Source organism: Nestor notabilis, unplaced genomic scaffold, assembly GCF_000696875.1.
Source record: "Nestor notabilis isolate BGI_N333 unplaced genomic scaffold, ASM69687v1 scaffold26941, whole genome shotgun sequence".
Lineage (NCBI taxonomy): Eukaryota > Metazoa > Chordata > Aves > Psittaciformes > Psittacidae > Nestor > Nestor notabilis.
The window spans coordinates 612-20,971 of NW_009913801.1; the positions used below are offsets into that span (position 1 = coordinate 612).

Sequence of the window (20,360 nt, forward strand, 5' to 3'; positions counted from 1 at the left end):
TTCCGTATCTTAATTCCGTTTCAGCAGGCATTTATACACATTGGCAAGACCCTCGCTGAGCCATCTGTTCTTCAGACTGAACAGTCCCAGCTCTCTGAAGGTCTCCTCATAAAGTGAGAAGCTCTAGCCCCTTCATTGTTTTCATTGTTCTTCACTCAGCTCGAAGTAGTAATTCTTTATCTTTCTTGTACTGGAGAACCCAGAATTGGACACAGCACTCACTAGTCTGTTGTGCCTCACCAGTGCTGGTCGCCTCCTTGACCTACTGGCCACGCTCTTCATAAATGCAGCCTAGGATGCTTTTGGCCTTGGTAGCTGCAAGGCAGCATTGCTGGCTTTTTTTCAACTTGGTATCCACCAACAGATCTGGTTTTGACAAGCTGTTTTCCAGCTACTCAATCCCCAGCATTCATGAATGCCTGGCATTGTTCCTCCCCAGATGCAAGACTTTGCACCTCCCTTGAACTTTATGAAGTCCTGTCTGCTCAACTCTCCAGATTGTCATTATCCTTCCAAATGGCAGCACTTCTATCTCACGCATCAACCACTCCTCCCAGTTTTGTATCTCCTTTGAACTACTGAGGATTTCTTCTGCCCCATCCTCCAAGTCATTAACAAAGAATCTAAATAGAATTGGCCTCAGCACCAGTGACTTGCCTCCAACTGGACTTTGTGCCACTGTGCCAACACACTGGGTCCAGCTGCTCAGCCAGTTTTCAATCCACCTGCTCTCTGCTCCTCTGACCTACACATCAGTGGCTTGTCTATGAGGAACTTATAGGAGACAGTGTCAAAAACCTTACCAAAGTCTAGGTAGACCACATCCACTGCACTCAGCTCATCTACCAGGCTCAGAGAATGGTAATCTGTGGAACAAAGTCTAATTGGAGATGAAGAACAAGCAGTGTACCCCAGGGGTCAATAATGGGTCCGGGCCTGTTTAACATCTTAACAATCTGGATGATGGGGCAGAGTCTGCAGATGACACAAAACTGAGAGGAGTGGCTGATATGCCAGAAGGTCATGTTGCCATCCAGAGGGACCTCAAACCTCAAAAGGCTGAAGATATGGTCTGACAGGCACCTCATAAAGTTCGACAAGGGGAAGTGCAAACTCCTGCATTTGGGGAGAAACAACGCCACACATCCATATATGCTAGTGGATGACCAGCTGGAAAGCAGCTTGGCAGAAAAGGACTTATAAGTCCTTGTAGACACCAAGCTGAATATAAGCAAGCAATGCAACCTTGATGAAAAGACAGGTAATGGTATATTAGGCTACATTAAGCAAAATATTGACAACAGATTGAGAGAGGTCATCCTTCCCCTCTATTGGTGAGGCATCATCCGGAGTCCTGTACCCTGTTCTGGGCACCTCAGTGCAAGAGAGATATGACCATACTGGAGCGAGTCCAGTGAAGGGCCATGAAGATGATAAAAGACTAGAGCATCTCTCCTATGAGGTAAGGCTGAGAGAGCTGGGACTGGTTAGCCTTGAGAAAAGAAGGTTCAAGGGCAACCTTATGAATGTGTTTAAATGCCTGAAGGAAAGGTGCACAGAGGATGGAGCCAGGCACTTTTCAGTGGTGCCCTGTGGCAGGACAAGACATAATGGGAACAAACTGATATACTGGAGGTGTCGTGCGAACATCAGGAAACATGTTACTGAGAGGTGGCTGAGCATTGGGTTTTGCCCAATAAGTTTGTGGAGTCCCCATCCTTGGAGGTATTCTAAAACTGTCTGGACATGGTTCTGGTCAGCTGGCTTTAGGTGGCCCTGCTTGAAGAGGGATTGGGTAAGATGACCTCCAGAGGTCCCTTCCAAACTCAACAATTCTGTGATTCTTCCATTTGCAAGTATCAGGTCACACAGGACACCTTTCATAGGTGTCTCCTTGATCACCTGTGTTGGGAAGCTATCAATGCTTTCCAGAAATTACTTGTGCCTTGCTGTGCTGTCCTTCCAGGTTAAAGTGTGGCTAAAGTTCCCTGTGAGGACCAGGGTCTGTGAATTTGAGGATTTTTCCAGTTGTTTGAAGTAGACCTCATATACTTCTTGCTCCTGATAAGTCCATAGCACATACATACCCTCCACTACAGTAACCATATTGCCCTGCCCACTGATCTTGAACTGTAACTTCTCCACTGACTCCTGACCCATTCCGAAGCAGAGCCCCACATATTCCTTCTCCTCTTGCACAAAAATTATAACATATCCCACCCTGTCACTTTCCCAGCCAGTACTTCAGCTGCGTGAACTATCCCACCATTATTTCTGTGATGCCAGTGAGGTCACAGGCTTGTAACTGCACACAGACTCCTCATTCCTCCTCCTTTTTTCCTAGGAATGCATACCCAGGTTACACTTCACATAATGAAAACACTGAAACTTGGGCTTAGCATTAATCCTTCAGTATGTATGCCCCAGACACCACTTTTTTAGAAGATTTCATCTTCAAACATTGCCTCTTACACATGGTGCTTAGGTAGGAGCTCCTAGTGAGGAGGTAAAAAGGTAATGATATAAATAGCTGCAATTGCATCCTTGAATCTAAGAAGGAGGATGATGTCTTTTAAAAGTTTGTCAATATAAATTCTAATTATTAGTAATGGCTGACACTTTGCAGTAGCTTAAAGAGTTGTTGGTCAATTTCAAATTGACCAATCAGTTTAAAATGCCATTATGACAGAGATACTGTAAAGCAAGTCTCAGTATTCCTGAGACTTGAATGCAAGGTAATCACTTGCCAGATTTTGCCAATCATTTGTCAATGGCCGTTTCCTTCCATAGCTTTAAGCTGTGAGAGGAAGCAATGTGTGTCACATAACAGAAACTGTTATGACTGACTGTAGACATCCCAAAACCCAAATCTTAGTGTAGCATGCGAGGATGGGTCCATGGAGGTGACAAACTCTAGCCACTGAGGTCTAAAGGAGAGTGTTAAACACCAGACATTCAGCTGTGGCCTGGGTGGCTGTACCTGCACCCATTTTCTTGAGTTGTCAGAAAGCCAGTGAAGCTCTGAAAATCACGTTTGACTTGGTCTGGGGTATGATCACTTACAGCACTGACTGTAAGCATTTTCTGTTTTGTCCTTTGAAATATAAAATTGACCTTATATTTGGAGCTGCCTTACATTCATGCCAGTGCAGTGTCTTCATATAATCTGCCTTTGTTGTCATCAACAACAGTGAACTAATCTCTTTAAGATAATCTGAAGGCAGGTTTTTGTCTTTGGATTTAGAGTGGTAAATAAAGGAGACCATGATTGAATGGGTAAAGGAATAAACTGCAAATAAGATAAGAAATACCTACAAAGAAGGTGGGGTTTTATTTCTATTTTTCTGATACATTAAAAGATGAAATTCTGAATGACTAGCACCATTTCTTTTTAGTTTTATTCCAGAAAGAGTTGCCCCTGAGGATTTACATTTGCATGTCCTATAGTGAGAGAGCTAGGTCCTTCTGGCAACATTCACTCTTGGGAAGGTACTTTTGATGGTGCACCTGCCTAAAGGGATGACAAATGCAGCTGTGCTAGTGCAGTCTTCTACTGTCCTTCACTCTTGGGCCTTTGGTGATCTCACATGGACTCACCTAAGGCTTCGTCGGCCAGATGAGGTGTCGTGTAAGTAATATGATCATGTGGTACTGAACCACAGCTGGAAAACTGACTGGACGTACATCATGTTTGTGAAGATGTCTGTCCGTTTACTAGATTATTATTTTCTTTTTTTTATGGGTAACTGTCCTCCTGTGTTTTCTTTGTACAATTAATAACAAAGGACAGTGTAATCCCACATGTCATAACCAAGGCATTTGAAAGAGGAAACAAGAAATGTGCCATCAGTGATATTCAGTCTACTCATGATTGCATGGCATGCAGTGCTCAATATGCGAGATTTTAGCACTCTAAACTGTCTATGCTTCCCTTGGGCACTTTGGTAAAGTAGATATCCATCCACTTGAGTATGGATTACAGGTTTTCATGGAGCTTTTGACAGATCTAGGCACTCTTTCCCAGAAAAGGTGTTGCTCAACATCAGTGGGCAGCTACACTCATACTCCCCACCTAAACCTTAAGACACAATACAGCTTTCACACATGCTGAAAAGCTGAAAACAAGATGCATAATTTATGCTAGCTCTAAAAGGGTTAACAGTTTTGGAATGTAGTAGGTGTAACTTAATTAAGTTTAAATACTAACTAGGAGAAACTGAGACAGATTTGACCCTCTCTTCATATGTACTATCACGAAATACTTAGTGGTTTATATATGGTAGGAATGGAAAATAAAAAGCTTACTTCTGCATCTGTATTATTTATTCAGTACCTTCATTTACTTTACAGAATCTGACTGTATCTTTATACCCATGACTGTGTAGACGTTTTTTACGTTTGTTAACAACTCTTCAATAAATCTCAGTTTTATGATATTTACAGCATTATAAAACAGAACAGAGAAAGTTTTAATGGACAGTAGGTTCACAAGCATTACCAATGCATGTTCTTCCATCTTCTGCCAGCTTGTAAGGATCAGTATGGAGACATTTATAGCTGCCTTTAGTGTTAATGCATTTAGCAGAAGGAGAGCATGGTGGATTAATTTTGTTTTCACATTCATTGATGTCTGCAAAATGAATACACAGGGATCAACAGTCATTACAAACTACAGAGAGGGATTACTACCTTATCATACATACCTTCTACGGCAATTAAATGTATTGTACACTTTCAATGACACAGAGATACTGACAAAGAACTTCATTGTTACTGTTAAAAGTACAAAGTGAGGGGTTGTTTGAGGGGTGTAGGGTTTGTTTGGGGGGTTTGTTTGAGGTTTTTTTTCTGCAATTGGGAGAATTTTCAACAATGCAAACTGTAAACTTGAGAACACTTTTTGCATGTGTTTATGTCCTAAGGCTTTTAGTTCCTCTATAAAGCTTTCCCCATACTGTGCTATACAGAGACACTGAAAATAATGACACTGACACAGCTTTATATATTTCTGGTCATGATTTTGAGGACAAGGATTCAGATTAGCTTTGGTTACAAAATTCGTAACAGTAATCTGTGATATCACTGCAAAGACAGTTGTTTCTAGATGCTATACAAGTTCTGTGAAATGACAATATCCTGACCGAATACTGAGCAGAAGAACAATTATCCGTTGGAAAACGTACATAAACATACTGTTCCTGAGGCCGTTCAAAACCTTTTACTCTCACATTCTGATTATGGGTTGAAATGGGAGACAGTGTGGAGTGCAGGAGAGAAAGTACTCAGTGAAGGAAAGAACAGAGTCTTTCCCATATTTCTGCATCTTTCTTCTTTCTGTGTAAAACTTATTTGAGGACTGGATTCAGTTGCCTAAAGATAAGCGTCCAGCTCTGTTTTAGATAATTTCCCATTGGTTTTGTACAATATTTTCCAGCTTGTTTAATGTCTCTGAACCATGGTCCTGGAAGCACTGCAAACCCGTTTGTGGGCAACAAGCTCAGCCTTCAGTGTCCTCTGGTTTTGGTTATAATCCTTTCCTTTCCTTCCCTACCACAATGTTGGATCTACTACTTCAGGCTAAGTAGCTCTTTTTGATCACTATTAGAAAATGACCCTGTAGGAATGATATCCTGACTTAGTTTAGCATTGTCACTCAGACCACTTAGGGAATTCTATCATTGGAAATAGGATTAGCCTGATCCTCCCCTAAATTTTAATACAAAGCAGTAGCTGTGTCCAAAGCTAGCCATCAAATGAGATAGTCAAAAGACTGATCATTCAAGGAATAATCTTAAACTTCAGAATACTTAAGAAACACTAACTCTAATAACACCTCTCTAAAGCAGGAAAAGAAGTTGTTGTTCTGGATGAAGATTCCTGAATAAGTATTACTCCCTTCAAGACTAAATTTTGGGTTAATTCCCACTGGCTTTATCACCATCTGGGAAGGAAAACCTGCACAGGCTCTGCCTGCACTGTAATTCAAATACACTATTTCAGCTTTTGTGGATCCATAGTCATACTGTTAACTAGCTAACTTTTTTCCACCACTAAATAGTGCATGTCAGATCTTAACAGCTTACCCTATGACTCAAAGAGAGCAGTGCGTGATTAAAGCAAAATAGAGTTATCTATCAAGAGTAAGACAATATAAACAAGGTAGCATAGTCTAGCTCTGAATGACTTGCTGAATCAATAGAAATTATTTCTGTCAAAGCCAAAGTTAGTAAGCAGAAATTAACAGCTCTCAGATTCCTATGCTTTCGACAGCAGGCCACTCTGTCTTTTCCAGAGCAGCATATAATTTTGACACCATCTGCAAAAATGCTAAACTCTATTCTCCTCATTATATTGCTTGATTTATTCCAAATTTGCTAAACATTTAAAAGAATGGGAACACATTGCACAGACATGCATGGAACAAAGAGCTTTCTACTGTAAAACTCAAGTAGCATCTGCATAAGTGGGTTTTGATGGTTTTCTTTTAATAAAGGCATTGCTTATTTAATGTATGCAGCAGCTTGTGTTCCTATAGCAGATATACAGTCTTTTGTTTACATTACTGAACATATTAAAAGAAACTAGGACAAGGAATGATTCATTCATATAACTTATTTATTCAGTTTTCTGCCAGAGCATTAATCTATTCAAAAGATTTTATTATAATTCATTTAACAGCTTTATTTCTTTATATCATATTTATGTGGGTGGAATTCAGTGGATAAATAGGATTTGGAAAAGGAAAGAGCTGCAAATTTCATGATTTTTTCCATACCAGGTATACAATTAGAATGAATAGCTTTCTATTCTGCTGTCACAGAAATACTGATAAGCAGACTATTACGGATCAGCTGCAGCACTTGCATTCAAATTAATTTACCACCATCCATAATATACTCCTAAATATGGCCTTTTCAGGTTTTATGTTCACATATGTTCTTATAAAGCTGAGCAGTTTGAGTGTGTGTGTATATATATATAAATACACATATACACACACACCATTATAAACACACACATTTCAAAATATGAACAGAGAGAATTTATTCTTCATAGCTGTGGAGGGTGAAGGCCTTGTAACAAAATATTTACAATATTCTCTTTCTTCCCATCACTTTCTATTCAACAGTAAAAATAAGACAAAAAGAAAAGAGAAAAGAATAATTAAAATAACAGAAAAGCATTCCCTAAAAAATGTGCATGAAAGTTGAAGGACTATATATTTTTACTGATTTTCACCTGCTCTGTCCCAGATGGCCATTGTTTGTCTTGCTTTTATATTGCATGTAGGTGGAAGCAATATCTAATCCTGATTTATTACCTTTTTTTCCAACTGGTTGCTAATAGACTCAATTTTTCTTGATTAGGTGATTTTTAGTGACATTTTCCTATCATCTACTTGATTGCTGAATCAGGATGGGTAGAGCTTGAGACAGCAATTCTAGAGGAAGGGGAGTTTCAGATTATCATGTTATTGTACCTATAAAACCTGAAGGTTGGCTACAAGAGGGAAGGAGTTGACTACAAGGAGGGAGTTCACTTCTGTTGAGCTGTGCTGGACTTTAGCTTTTAGAAAATTCAAAACCAACAAAAAAAATATAGATACCTATACAAACAGGAGCCTCAAAGTTCCATCCTTTACTTGTGCAGGTTAATTGCTCTGCGCCTTGTAATTGAAATCCATATTGGCATGAATAAGTCACTGTAGATTTTCCAGTTTCTGAACAATATACAAAATCACCATTTTCTACACTCTTTGGTGTTCCACATACTTCCTCTACAAATAAAAAGACTGTATTACAAACTTTAAGATAATTACCACCTTACCCTCGCAAACAGACATTGGACATTATTCTTCATAACTGCTACAAATTAATTTCAGTGAAATTATTTGTATGCTTTAAGGTGATCAAGAATGTAATTGTTCATTTCTGGACAATAATTTATAACGAATACCTCAAGTTTGGCTTATAAGCTTTGTAAAATTAACATTATCTTCTAACAGCATGTTCTGCACAGTTCTTAGTTAACATTTTCTTTCATGTAAGAACTCCTGCCTCAGACAGTTGCCATAATGTCTGGGTGTTTCACAGTCCATTCATGTTATCAGAATGAAGTTGAAAAACACTATATTACAGAGGAAGCTGAGAAAGGAGGAGAGAAATACCTAGATCACATTTTTAAGTGGTAGAAATACTAAAGATCTGCATTAGACCAGTGATTCAAGACCTGCCAAAACCAAGGTCAGTTGTCTAACTACTCTCCTCTCCCATCAGAAAAGATTGGTAATTACCATATTACCTTCCTGATAAAATTCTTTCCAAGCTTCTAAATTCATCCCAGGTATATTAACACAATGCTTAAAATCCTGTGGAAACTTTCCAAGTTGAAAGGCATCTGCTGGCACTTCAGAAATTCCTGTATTATCACAAATCACGCGGGACAACGAGTGTTTCTTGAGTTCATGCTTTTGAGCTTCTGTGAAAACATTACCATTTTCCCACCAAAATCTAGAAGAAACATTTTGAAAATATCAGATTCAAAGAGCTGACTATTCTTGCTTTCATAGTACCCTATGTAAAAGACCAAAAAGTATTAAAGTTAATGTAGGTGGATACAATAGTAAAAGTAAACACCATGATCTGTAGACTTAAATACCCAGCTTGAAAGTCACAAAAAGGCTAGTATGAGCCTGACCTATTGGTCAACTCAGATAATGTGTTAAAGTCAGCTGGTTAAAACTATTAATCAATCAGTCATATTTGCAAAATTGTTTTTCATTGATGATAGAGGGCCATAAAAGTTAGAATCCTGAGAGAAAAACTTGGAACTGGGTGCCTATTCTTACGCACACCAGCATTCACCGTGCAATAATAAATTGTTTTAAGCATAACTCACAGGAGAATTAAAGGAGTAGCTGTAATAGATTTCCCTATACCATAGTTTTTGAATTCTGCTTGCCATTACTGAATGGTTCTTACAAAACCAGGTATTCCTGAATACTCCTCTGTTTAATATGGAGTTCTTAATTTGCTAAGAAAACTTTAGATATGCAGATTAATTATAGCAGAAAATTGTAAGACAGTAATTGTGCATTTGATCATACAAAAAAGCAAACGAAGAGGACTGTCTGGAACAAAAAGGAGCTACTTTTTCCTTTTTGTCTGATTGGGACTGCAGCACCAGAGCAGAAGAATCAGTTGGTGCTACCAAGGTGTAGCTGTTATGTATAATATATGTGTGTGCACACACAAATACATATATGTTTAAAGATAAAAGGAAAGGGAAAGAAAACACGGGTAAAAAAAAGAAAAAGAAGATAAACAGTATCATGATGTCATGAATGGCAAAATACTATTTCTGGAGAATTTGATGGCATATATGCATTAGTACATTAAACAGTGTTAAGCACTGCTAAAATGCTAAGATAGTTCTCTGTGGCACTCAGGCCAATTAGGATTCTCCCAAATGCTAGGCAGGATTTGTGGTAACATGTCCTAGGACTATTAGCAGTAGAGTATGGATGTGTTCACATTGTACAAATTGACTGCAGGTTTAACACAGGACTCAGCAGTCCATAATACTGGGGTAGTATGGCTGGAGTTTCTAGAAAAGCCTGTGGGTTTTGTGTTTACATTTTTCTGATCGGAAGCAAACAGCAGTTTTGACTCTGGACTCTGTGTAAACCTGATGTGTATGAAGTGTGTTAGTTTTTTTATGAGCCATGTGATATGATTCTATGCAAATGGGAAGTCTGATAGTCCTGTTTGTGTTCTGGGCTGCTGTTGTGCCCTGGAGGGGCTTTTCAGGGCAAAATGGACCTTGCTCCAAGAGGAGTGTACCAGTCAAGTAAGGCAAGTGCATGTGGAATTTTGGAAAACTGTAGGCAAATGGTTACCTACAGCAGGACAATTTGGGGAGAAACCTGTCCCACTTTACCTATACCGGAGGGAGAGGAAATCTACAGAACCAGGGATGGAGTGAATGTCCCACACCTTGCCAACACTTTGACAAGAAATACAGGAGAGATGGAGGGGCTGAAGAGAGGAAAGAAAGAAAAATGTCTTCCTGCTACCCCTCACATGCACATGGTCCCCAGACTTCTCAGAGCATCCTGAAACCTCGCTGACTGTTTGCAGACCTTTTCCCATAACCAAAGCAATCAAAGACTTGGCTCCACTCAGCTCTCCTACACCTGTCATTTCCCCTTTCATGTACACTAAAACCTATTCTAATTCTACTTTCATCACAAAATTCAGTTTTATATACACTGCTGAGAAGTCTTGAGCAGAAAATTATTTTTAATCTAACCATCAGATAGGTCTTTACTCTAGCAAAGGTTGTTCTGATTGATCTGTATCAGGTGAATTTTACAGCATTAGATTAAAAAAAAATGAAAGTGAAAAAAAGAGGCACAAGCCTCCCTATTCTGGATTGACAAAGTCAGCTCCAGAATTTTTGCCCAACTATTGCAAATCCTATGGTCACAAAAAGATTCAGAGTAGAAAGAGATGGAAAAAGAAAATCAAGACTGATGGAACAGAAACAATTTGTTCCAGGTGATTTGGCTGAGGTTAAGACAGTGCCTGAATTTAGTACATTGGAAAAAGAAATCCCTTCATGTTCTGTCAGATTACTGACAAAAGATTTTAAGTCTATCAGAATGGAGTTCAGTCAGTCAAAAAATCCACTTAGTCCTGATTTCTGGACTTAAACAAGTACATTAGAAGGGACATTTTGAAATCTCTACTTACTGACATGTCAATTAATGTATCTAGTAAGCATGTAGAGCTACTTGTGCAGATGTAGATAATACTCTATCAGACAAGGCACTGCAATGAATGCCAGACTTTTCCATTCTTGAACTTATTGTGTGACAACTACAACATGCGGGTCATAACTTCTCTTAGTTCCTTAGTATTAATGACAGAATGACCACTTTACATTTAAGTTAGCTGACACAAAGTTTGTGTCAGAAACTTGGGGAATTATTTTATTACTAGACTTATCTTTTTCTCAATTTGGAGTTAATATATTAAATTATACTTGTTTAATTAATGCTAGTTGTATTATAAGACACTGAATAATAAGCAGTATCATAAGGAACAGAATAATGGAAGTAAAGCTTGGAAGGACTTTGATAGATTATCTTTCCCCAGATAGGGTCAAGTATGCCTGTGTGATTCAGAGGACTTTCAACAGCATTTTTAACACAGCTGAGTGGAATGTTTGTTATCTATACAGTTTGTGCTAATAAGATACCACCTTTATGATTAACATCGTTTTTTCCTGTGAGCTAATTAATTAACATTTTTTAAAGTTCAGATTTAAATTCTGCCTTGGATGCTTATTTACATAAGAGTTTCTTTCCACAACAGTGACTTATGAGAGGAGCTTAAAGGTGAGCATGAGGACCAGATGTACTTAAAACACCACTGGTAGCATGGTGTGAGCAGTTTAAAATTAGTCTTCTCATGAGATTCAAAATCACTGCACAAGTACATGCTGGAAATAAAAAAAGGTTGATTTTATAATTGCTTCAGGAGCAGAAGTAAGATATAAACTGCATCTTGCACCCTTTTGTGACCTGAAGCTGCACTTCTGCCTTTCTGGGGTGGAGGGTTGTACTGGCACAAGATCCTGGTGGTGGTAAGTGCAGGGTTAGGTGAAGGGATATCCTATGCGGTGTCCAATGACACAATTCTGGGAGCACTCTGCAGTTCCTGTTCACATAAGACCAGGTAGGTGTATGGTGGTTTTATTATTCCCTCTAGGATGCCTGAATTACAGCTCTTTGCCTATCCTTTCTGACTTTGCTCTGGTTGCCATGGAAAATGCTGAGGTTCTTCCAATTCCTGAGTCCAGTGCAGCTGTCAGGAACTGCATAGTTAAAGCCTGCACAGTAGTACCTCCATCCACACAGAAGTTAGCTGCCCCTGCCACAATTAATTGCTGGTGGCAACTTGCATTTCCACTAGGAGTGCAAAGTTGGACTCCTCACTACCACAGAAACAATCTCCATGTTATGTGCAATTGAGCCTACATACAGACCAAGAATAATATCAAAAGTTCACCCAACGAAACTGAAGGAGCTAAGATAAAAATATGGAAGTGGCAGGGAATAATTTGTTTAAAGCATATTTTGTCTTATGTACTAGAAAGTATCCCCAAATATCTGTAAAATCTCCATTGCTTCTGCTTTTTTACACAAATGCTTCAACAGCATGAATAAACTCACCGGTCACCATCCCTTAGTGCTTTCATTTGCTTTCCAATTATACACGCAAAGAGGGGACCAGTTCTAGCACCTGGAAGAAAGTCTTCTACAAGTCCACCAAGCCAAACATCAATATTGCTAGGGTTGTGGTACAATTCCATGATTTTTTTAGTGACATTGTGATTGGTTATTACTGTATTCAGGTCAGTGTGAGTTTCCAGTTTTGGTAAGCCACAGAATTCTCGCCAGTCGTTATAACCTGTAAGCATTTTGTGAAAAAAATTAGACTTGACTGTTAAGCATGATATATGAAATTAATAAATTTAAGCACTGGATTCTGACAACCCTAACCATAGTCATAGACAGTTTTGTCTAAAAATAGGCCTATTATTATTGGTTAAATTGATCAGGGAAATGATGGCAGGATCTGAAACTAGAGAATGAATTTCTGCATCATTCTCATGAAGGTAAACAAAAGCTTAAAACAATTCTCCCATATTTAAGCAATGAAAACATGGTAATAGATAACAGGAGCATGCAGTATGTCTTGAGATTTCCAGAGCAGGAATACAGGAGTTAGATGAGAGTGGGCAGGAAGTAACCTGAATGAAGTTTGTAACTAAAGCACTCTACTAAGCAGTGTCACATTCCAGGGCACATGTCCAGCTGTCTGGAAAACAGATTTCTTTTACTTGCCTTTACATCATGGGAATTAAACTCCCTGACATCCCAACAAAACTTTAACTTCTGGTCTAGGACATCAAGCCTCCATTTCTACCTTTGGATAGCCAAGAACTTTAAACTCCAAGGCAGAGTCAGACTTCATTTCTACTGTCCAGGGCCAACAACTTGCGTATTCCTAGCTGTGGAGTCATACAGGAGAAATGGACAGAGTTGTCACCTAGAGACATAGCGTCATTTGACAATCAGCCAGTCCTATCTTCATGACTAGCACGTCAGGCACAAAGAACAGAAAAGCAAGCCATGTTTGTTTCTTAATCATATAGACAAATGATCTGCTCAGGCAGCAGGGCAGGGCACCTCTAAAAATAAAAAGGCACTGATTGCCATGTGGAAGATTGCTTATCCTGTTCTCAGAAGCACACAGAACTGGCAACTTACTGTATTTTTTTAAGAGCTGATGCAATCAAATTGAACTAAGCTCCAGCAGTCTTCCTCTAAGCTAGTACACCCATGGCTTGATGGGCTAATTCTCCTTGACTGTTAGTTCAATCTTATCCTGGACTGAATGCACTAAATAATTTAGTGCAAAAACCAGGCACAAATATGTAATATTACTTAAAATGAGTTGTACAGCTAACTAAGCCATCTGCGCCACACCTGGAGACATCTCAACACCTCCTGTGGTTAGTATAGCCAATGAGGTTGTGTCTAAGTTGACCTGTCCCACAGGCTGGGGGCCGCCCGCCGATGGCAAAGGGCTGGTGCCGGGCCACAGGGGGGGGGGCCCCCCTGCCGATGGCAAGTGGCTGTTGCAGGCAGAAATCCCACTCCTCTAAAGCTGGTTCCAGCAAGAACAAGCCTTAGGTACCTACAGTGAGCACACCCAGATCCACTCACTAGTACTGTCCTTCTAGACTCCAGACTTAATAGATTATTTTAATTTCAAATGCTGTGGAAAATTTTGTTTCCATAAAAGTTGAAAATATTATCAACTTACATTTAAAAAGAAACTGAAGTTACTTTTCTGATTACCAAAGCTATTATTTAAAATCTTAGGATTGTATCCCAAATATAAACAGTTATAATTCAGTTACCAGTTGGAAGAAAATTCAAGAAAAATCAATAGACCTGGGAGACCATGATCACGGCCACGCTGTAAATTTAATGATGATAAATCGAGTGAACCATTATTGGACAGCACAAACAGTTTTTCTGTTAACTCCTCATTCAGCAGTTGATCTTGCACCTGCAGTTTTGCTGAATGTGCTAGAAGACCCCTTAGTAAAGGATCCAAGCCTCCTTTAAACACAAAAATAATATAACATTACAGCACATATATAAACCATTATAACTTTCTTAACATACGTGAATGCATGCATGTTTCCATGGTTTTTAAACATTGGTCACATAGCCTTTACATTCAAACACATGCAAAAATCTGTTTCAGGTTGAAAAAGGAGTAATAGTGATATGAAAAGGCTCCATTTTCTTCTTAGTGTGTAAGAAAATTTGCAATCTGATAATACAACAATCCGCAAAAAAAAAAAAAAAAAAAAAAAAAAGAGATATTAAATATCTTAATCATCAGTCACCAGTCTATTGTCATTCTGCCAGACTGGTTTAATCTGGAGAGTAACTGTTGTCTGATTCAGACAACTATTTAACTCAGAATAATCATTCCAGTTCACATTAGTACTTTGGAACCCATTCAACAACTTAAATCAATGATGCAATTAAATAAATGTTCCTATTCCTAATTCAAGATAAGTAAATTACAATACTCTGGAAAAAAACCCCAAACATTTTAAATAAAACCATACCTTCTTTAATAAGCCTCCAAGGACTAAAGAAAACTTCATGCAAATGAAGATTTGGGAGTTCTGGATCATCTAAATACTGTTCATTCAATCGCCTTACTATTGGTTGGATTGTTGCATGGCCAAAACGAAAGGCAGCTGTTGAAAATACATTGGAAACTGTAGGATTCAGTGTGGGATCATAACCTGCATAAGGGCCAATATACAGATTAAAAGCATCTGGACCAATGATTTTGGGAATGTAATCTCTTAAAGTAATAATCTGAAAGAAAAGAAAAAGAAACATTTATAATTCAGTGGGTTTATATATGAATAGTTATGATTCCCAGGTGCTAACTGCCTTTTTCTTCATTCATCTATGCACAAGCATTTGGCGTGACTAAGAGCAGTGTTAGCTGGTAAACAATATCAGTCTTTTTTTTGCAATAAGGAGACAAACGACAGAAGAGAATCAGTGGCACAGCTCAGCACAGTGCAGCAATCAGGCCCCTGTTAACTCTTAGCATAAATGCTAGACCAAAGTCTCCTGAGCAGAGATTACCAGTGTTGCTACTTAGAATACATGGGAGTAATCCAGCTCACAGGAAGTGTGCTGAGATTTAAAGCCTTGATTGAGATGATGTAAATTATAATGCCCTTTAAAATGGCAAAAAAAAAGCATGAATTACTACAAAGTCTTTCAAAAATGCTTGTATATATGAACAGATTCGATTTTAAGATATATAATTATGACTCAAATCCTCTCTGCTAAATATTCGAAATGATCAGGCTTTAAAATTCTGGTGCCCAGAATCCCTTGATAGACATCTTACGCTAAACTCAAGCCAATTTATAGATTCCTAAAAAACACACTTTAAAAATGAAAATGCTGATAAACACCTTCTGTCAAATGATTTTATAAGGTAATAGTATTACAGTTACATGAAAAAAATCATGTGAGTAATCATGGAAAAAAAAAAGGGGGAAAAACGATCTAATGTACCAAATAAAATGAAAGTGCATTATAGGTTAAAGATCATGCTGAACTCAATAAACTGTAACAGGATGAATATGAAACATAATGAAGTCAATAAAACACCTTATAGATTCGGTTTAGTATGCAATAAAATATACAGACAAATGTACTTTGAGCTTGATATAGTGCATATTGAAAAGCTAGTTGGCATAAAATGACCTTATGAAAAACTTGTATCTTTATTTTAGGCATGGCACAGAGACAAGCAAACCTCTCCAGAATTTGCTCGCTTTTTTTAGAAGGCAGAGGTAACTACCTCTTTATGTTTCAGGCTAGGTCATGCACTGAATAAAATATTTGAAAGACAATAGATTAGAATTTTTTTTACATCTTCTTTAATACAGCATATGAAGAAAATAATTGCTAGAAATTCATACTGACACTGTCATTTGAGAAGTTAACATTTTGCTACATTCACAAAGGTTTTGCAAGATGAGAGTTCTAATTCTAGATTTAGAGTTAGTTTTTACAAGCAAAGACTTCAAATAGAACTAGATTAGCCATAGACAGAAATAACCTGATATGACTGTAATTTTTTGATTCATTGTAAATAAAAACCTGAGGTAAGCTGCTCATAAAGGCCAGATTCACTGAAGCAAAGGGCAATTCAGATTTTTCATTTCATCCAAAGGCAAGATCTTCATTTCTTGTTTCCTTGGTGGGAGAAAACAGGTTGCCATTTCCAGATAATGAAAATCAAAAGGCTAAGGGTCTAAAGGGTCTAAAGGGGTCTCATGCCTGCCTCAAGTTAGGAGAGGTGTCTGTTTGGTGGAGTTAGGAGAGGCATCTGTTTGGTGGAATCTTCCACTGGCTAAATAAGGCTCCATCAAGTAAAGGTGATAGACTAAGATGTTACTGATACAGCAGATGATACTGCCAGAAATAATCTGGATTCTGATGGAGAACCACATTTAAAGAAGCATTCACTAGTTTTGTAGTCTCTGAATGTACCTTGCCTGAATTTGTCTGCGTGAAGTAAAGGAGAGCCTTGCTAAAAGTTCTTCTAACTGACCCATGTATAAGTTTTAAAAAGGTGTAAACAGCTGACAAACATCAAAATTATTTCCATTAAAATTCTTTTGCATGCACTTCTTGATCTGAGAGAATGATTTGAAAGATTTGTTTCCTTTCATATTTCAATACAGTGTTCCTTCAACAACTGAGATTCACCTGTGGAAACGAAGGAACATGCTTGCCTAAAAATACGTCAATAAAATCAGAGCCAGAAAGGCAGTATATGGAAAAGAAATTGAAAACAAGTACAATGAACTGCTCTACCATTTATTCCTTGCTTTGAATCTACTTATGAATACTAATTTTCAGGTGTTTGCAGCAGCATAAGGGATTTATGTGTATATAATGGGTCTGAACCTGCAAGGTTCTGGCTGGACTCAACTCCTTGTGGCATTTAAGAGATTGTTTGTAATCCAAGCTCCTCCTAGAATATGTTCAGCATCCTGTAGCATCAACTCCAACCTCTGTAGAAGCCTCATGAAGAAATTAATTTTAATCAATAATGTCAATATTTCTACTGTCTCCTGGCAGTGATTGTTTCAATGGTATAATTCCATTAAAATGATAAATGGATACTGTCTTTTAAATGGAAGCCTATATGCTCAATGTTTAAATTACTTATTACTTATATGACCAGATAGTAACAGAGCGATTAAGATTTAAATGATGTTCAGTTAGTCATATCAGAGAAAATAAAATTCTGATTTCCGAGCAATTAATCCAATTACTTGCTAAGTAGCCAGACAGGAACAGAATCTGAGTGATTACCAAGACTGTCAAAAAAGGTTCTGTGCAAATTTTACATCATATAAATCATCTGTGCACTGTTTATAGGAAAGTAATTGAATCCTGACCTGCAAACACGATAATATTCCAAGTTAAACAGGCTGTTAGCTTGAAGTTCAACATCCCTCTCATTCAGAAGGCAGAATTACAGGAGGGGCTCCCAAGTGTCCCTGTGAACTCAGCAAGCACCCTGGCTGGGTTTGCCTCTAGGCTGGGCCTCCTCCAACAGAAGTCAGCCATACATTAGATATTTGGAAATAGGTTACATAATTTCAGATTATTTTTGAGAATTTCTTGTTCATGTTAAAAGTTATTTCAAATTTGGTGCAAAAAATACAGAAATTCATATCACTTTTGGTAAGGTTCGGCAGTCTCAGCTTGTCAAAACCCCTCCAAAAGTGTGAATGGGGCACAATGGATGGATAAAGGAAAACTAAAACAAGACTGGAAGAGACAATATAAAAATACACGAAATGTCATAAGAATAAGTGACCAAAAGTGAAACTCATTTTTGCCGTTGGCCAGAGAAAGGAATAGTATCTCACTTCCATGCAAAGGAACAGTATCTCGCTGAGGTAGTGAAGAACCAATTAAATGAAGCTCCTCCACTTGGGAAAGTTCACAGAAATAATAGAGAACAACAAAACATAACATGATATTTAATTCATTAGAGTGCTATGCACAGTTGGTTTGAAGTTCTCACTGTAACTATTTAAGGATTTACAGATTATGCTGTCCTAAACTTTTATGTAAAGAGTGATTATATAAGAACTCTATTTTTAATAAAAAAGGAACACATTATAGTTCTGTTAGTAGTCTGAACTACTCTACAATGTGATACTCTATAAACATGAGTTATCACATTGTGCAACACATTCTTTTATAACATCTATAGTTTATCTATTTATCCTTTATAATTTCATAGAGTTTAAGCTATGAAGAATTATCTAATATTGTAAGTTCACAAGAAGTTTCATCCAAGTAAGCCATGCTGAACCCAATAGTTGTAGTTAAGTTAACATACGTCAGCCTCAGAAGACACCCATTTTCAACCCACACCTTGGACAATGGCAGAGAAATAGAATGCAAGATGCTCAGAGAACACAAGCAGGTGTAGAAGAAAGTGGAAAAACACCTATATACACACAAAAAATAAACGCAGTTGTCAGCAAAACAGGAATAAGCAAATCAAGTAGATAGTGTCATTTCAGTTAGTAAATAACAATGAAAAAATGTCTTTTTGCACAAAACTCTAGGTAAACCAGCGTATGTATTTTTACACTGTATACTGCAGCGCTAATACTTTAAACACGTATCATTCCCATAAAACACAAGGGGAGAGTTGACCATTGTTGTGGGTTGTATAAACTACTACTTATCAGTGAAGCACATCCACAATGCAATGAAAAAAATCTGTTTTTTTGCATGATATCAACAGGCAATTGTTATGTTTGGTAACTTTGTCAAGTTTCTATTATTAAAAGCTTGGCACTAGAGATATTTACAGTGCCAAAAAAGCCTCCAGGAGAAAAAGTATGTCTAGAGAGATTTTTTAAATTCTCCTTATTCTAGAATGAAGGGAAGGCTTTTTGTTCAACTCTCTATAATTACACAGCCACAGGCAAAAATTATGTTTGAAAGTATTCTTTCCAAACAGAGAGAATTTTAGAAATGTGCAGCAACTGAAACAAAATTTTATAGGGGAAATCTCAAGGTAACTTCAACTAGAGCTGTCATTAGTGTGCTGGTTAGCATATCACATTAATAGAGATACTCCAATTATCTCCCTTGAATGAATGTCTCTAAGTCAGCTACATATAACTCAAACACATATCTAATGAGCCATAGGCAAATCTCATTAGCCTGTGATACTGGCAGAAATAATGAGTAGCCTGGATTCATGTAGTGGATTGCCTTGCACAATGTGTTTTCTTTCAAGCCATAATATTACTGGACATAAATCAGAAGTGTATGAATGCTCAGAGACCCACTTTTGGATTTGTACTTTCTTCTAACAAGTATTAACAACCATTCTGACTTGTGAGTGCCATTATTTTAATGCAAACAGCAGATTTACAGAAGAGGAGCAGACATGGTTAATGTAAACAAAACACATATATTGTTCTGGTTTAAGCCCAGCCCGTAACTCAGAACCACGCAGCCGCTCGCTCACTCCCCGCCTTCTTCCTTCCCCAGCTCCTGGAGGGATGGGGAGGAGAATAGAAAGAACATAACTCCCATGGGCTGAGGTAAGAGCAGCCCAGTAACTAAGGTATAATACAAACCACTACCGCTACCAATAATAATAATAACAGGGGAAATAACAAGGGGAGAGGACACAACCACTCACCACCCACTGACCAATACCCAGCCTGACCCAAGCAGCCATCTGAGCCTTCTGGGTAACGCCCCCCAGTGTATATACTGGGCATTACGTGCTCTGGTATGGAATACCCCTTGGGCCAGTTTGGGTCAGGTGTCCTGTCTCTGCTTCCTCCTGGCTTCTCATGCCCCTCCACACTGGCAAAGCATGAGACCTTGATTGCAGAAAACATTACTTAGTAACAACTGAAAACATTGGTGTGTCATCAGTGTTGTTCCCAGGCTGAAAGTCAAAAACACAGCACTGCACCAGCTACTAAGAAGGAGAAAAATAACTGCTACAGCTGAACCCAGGACATATATATGTATGTTTATCTACCTATAAGTGCAAATAACAACACACCAGAGAACACAGGTGGTTTCTTAAAGGAAATATTCTGCATATTCTGTTGACCACAAATTGCGGCAGAAGAAAAGTGTTTTATCAGAACGGTGACATTTTCTT

The 20,360-nt window shown here is 38.1% G+C and overlaps 1 protein-coding gene across 1 annotated transcript; it reads right to left on the reverse strand.

The window, feature by feature from the left end:
- Positions 1 to 4,498: 4,498 nt before the first annotated feature.
- On the reverse strand, positions 4,499 to 14,980 carry LOC104412608 (thyroid peroxidase-like; the record flags this gene model as incomplete). Its single annotated transcript, XM_010023364.1, has 6 exons — positions 4,499 to 4,630; positions 7,607 to 7,777; positions 8,302 to 8,510; positions 12,239 to 12,476; positions 14,030 to 14,200; positions 14,722 to 14,980. Coding segments are annotated over 6 exons (1,180 nt in total), but the record flags the coding sequence as incomplete, so codon positions are not given.
- Between the last annotated feature and the right edge of the window lie 5,380 nt (positions 14,981 to 20,360).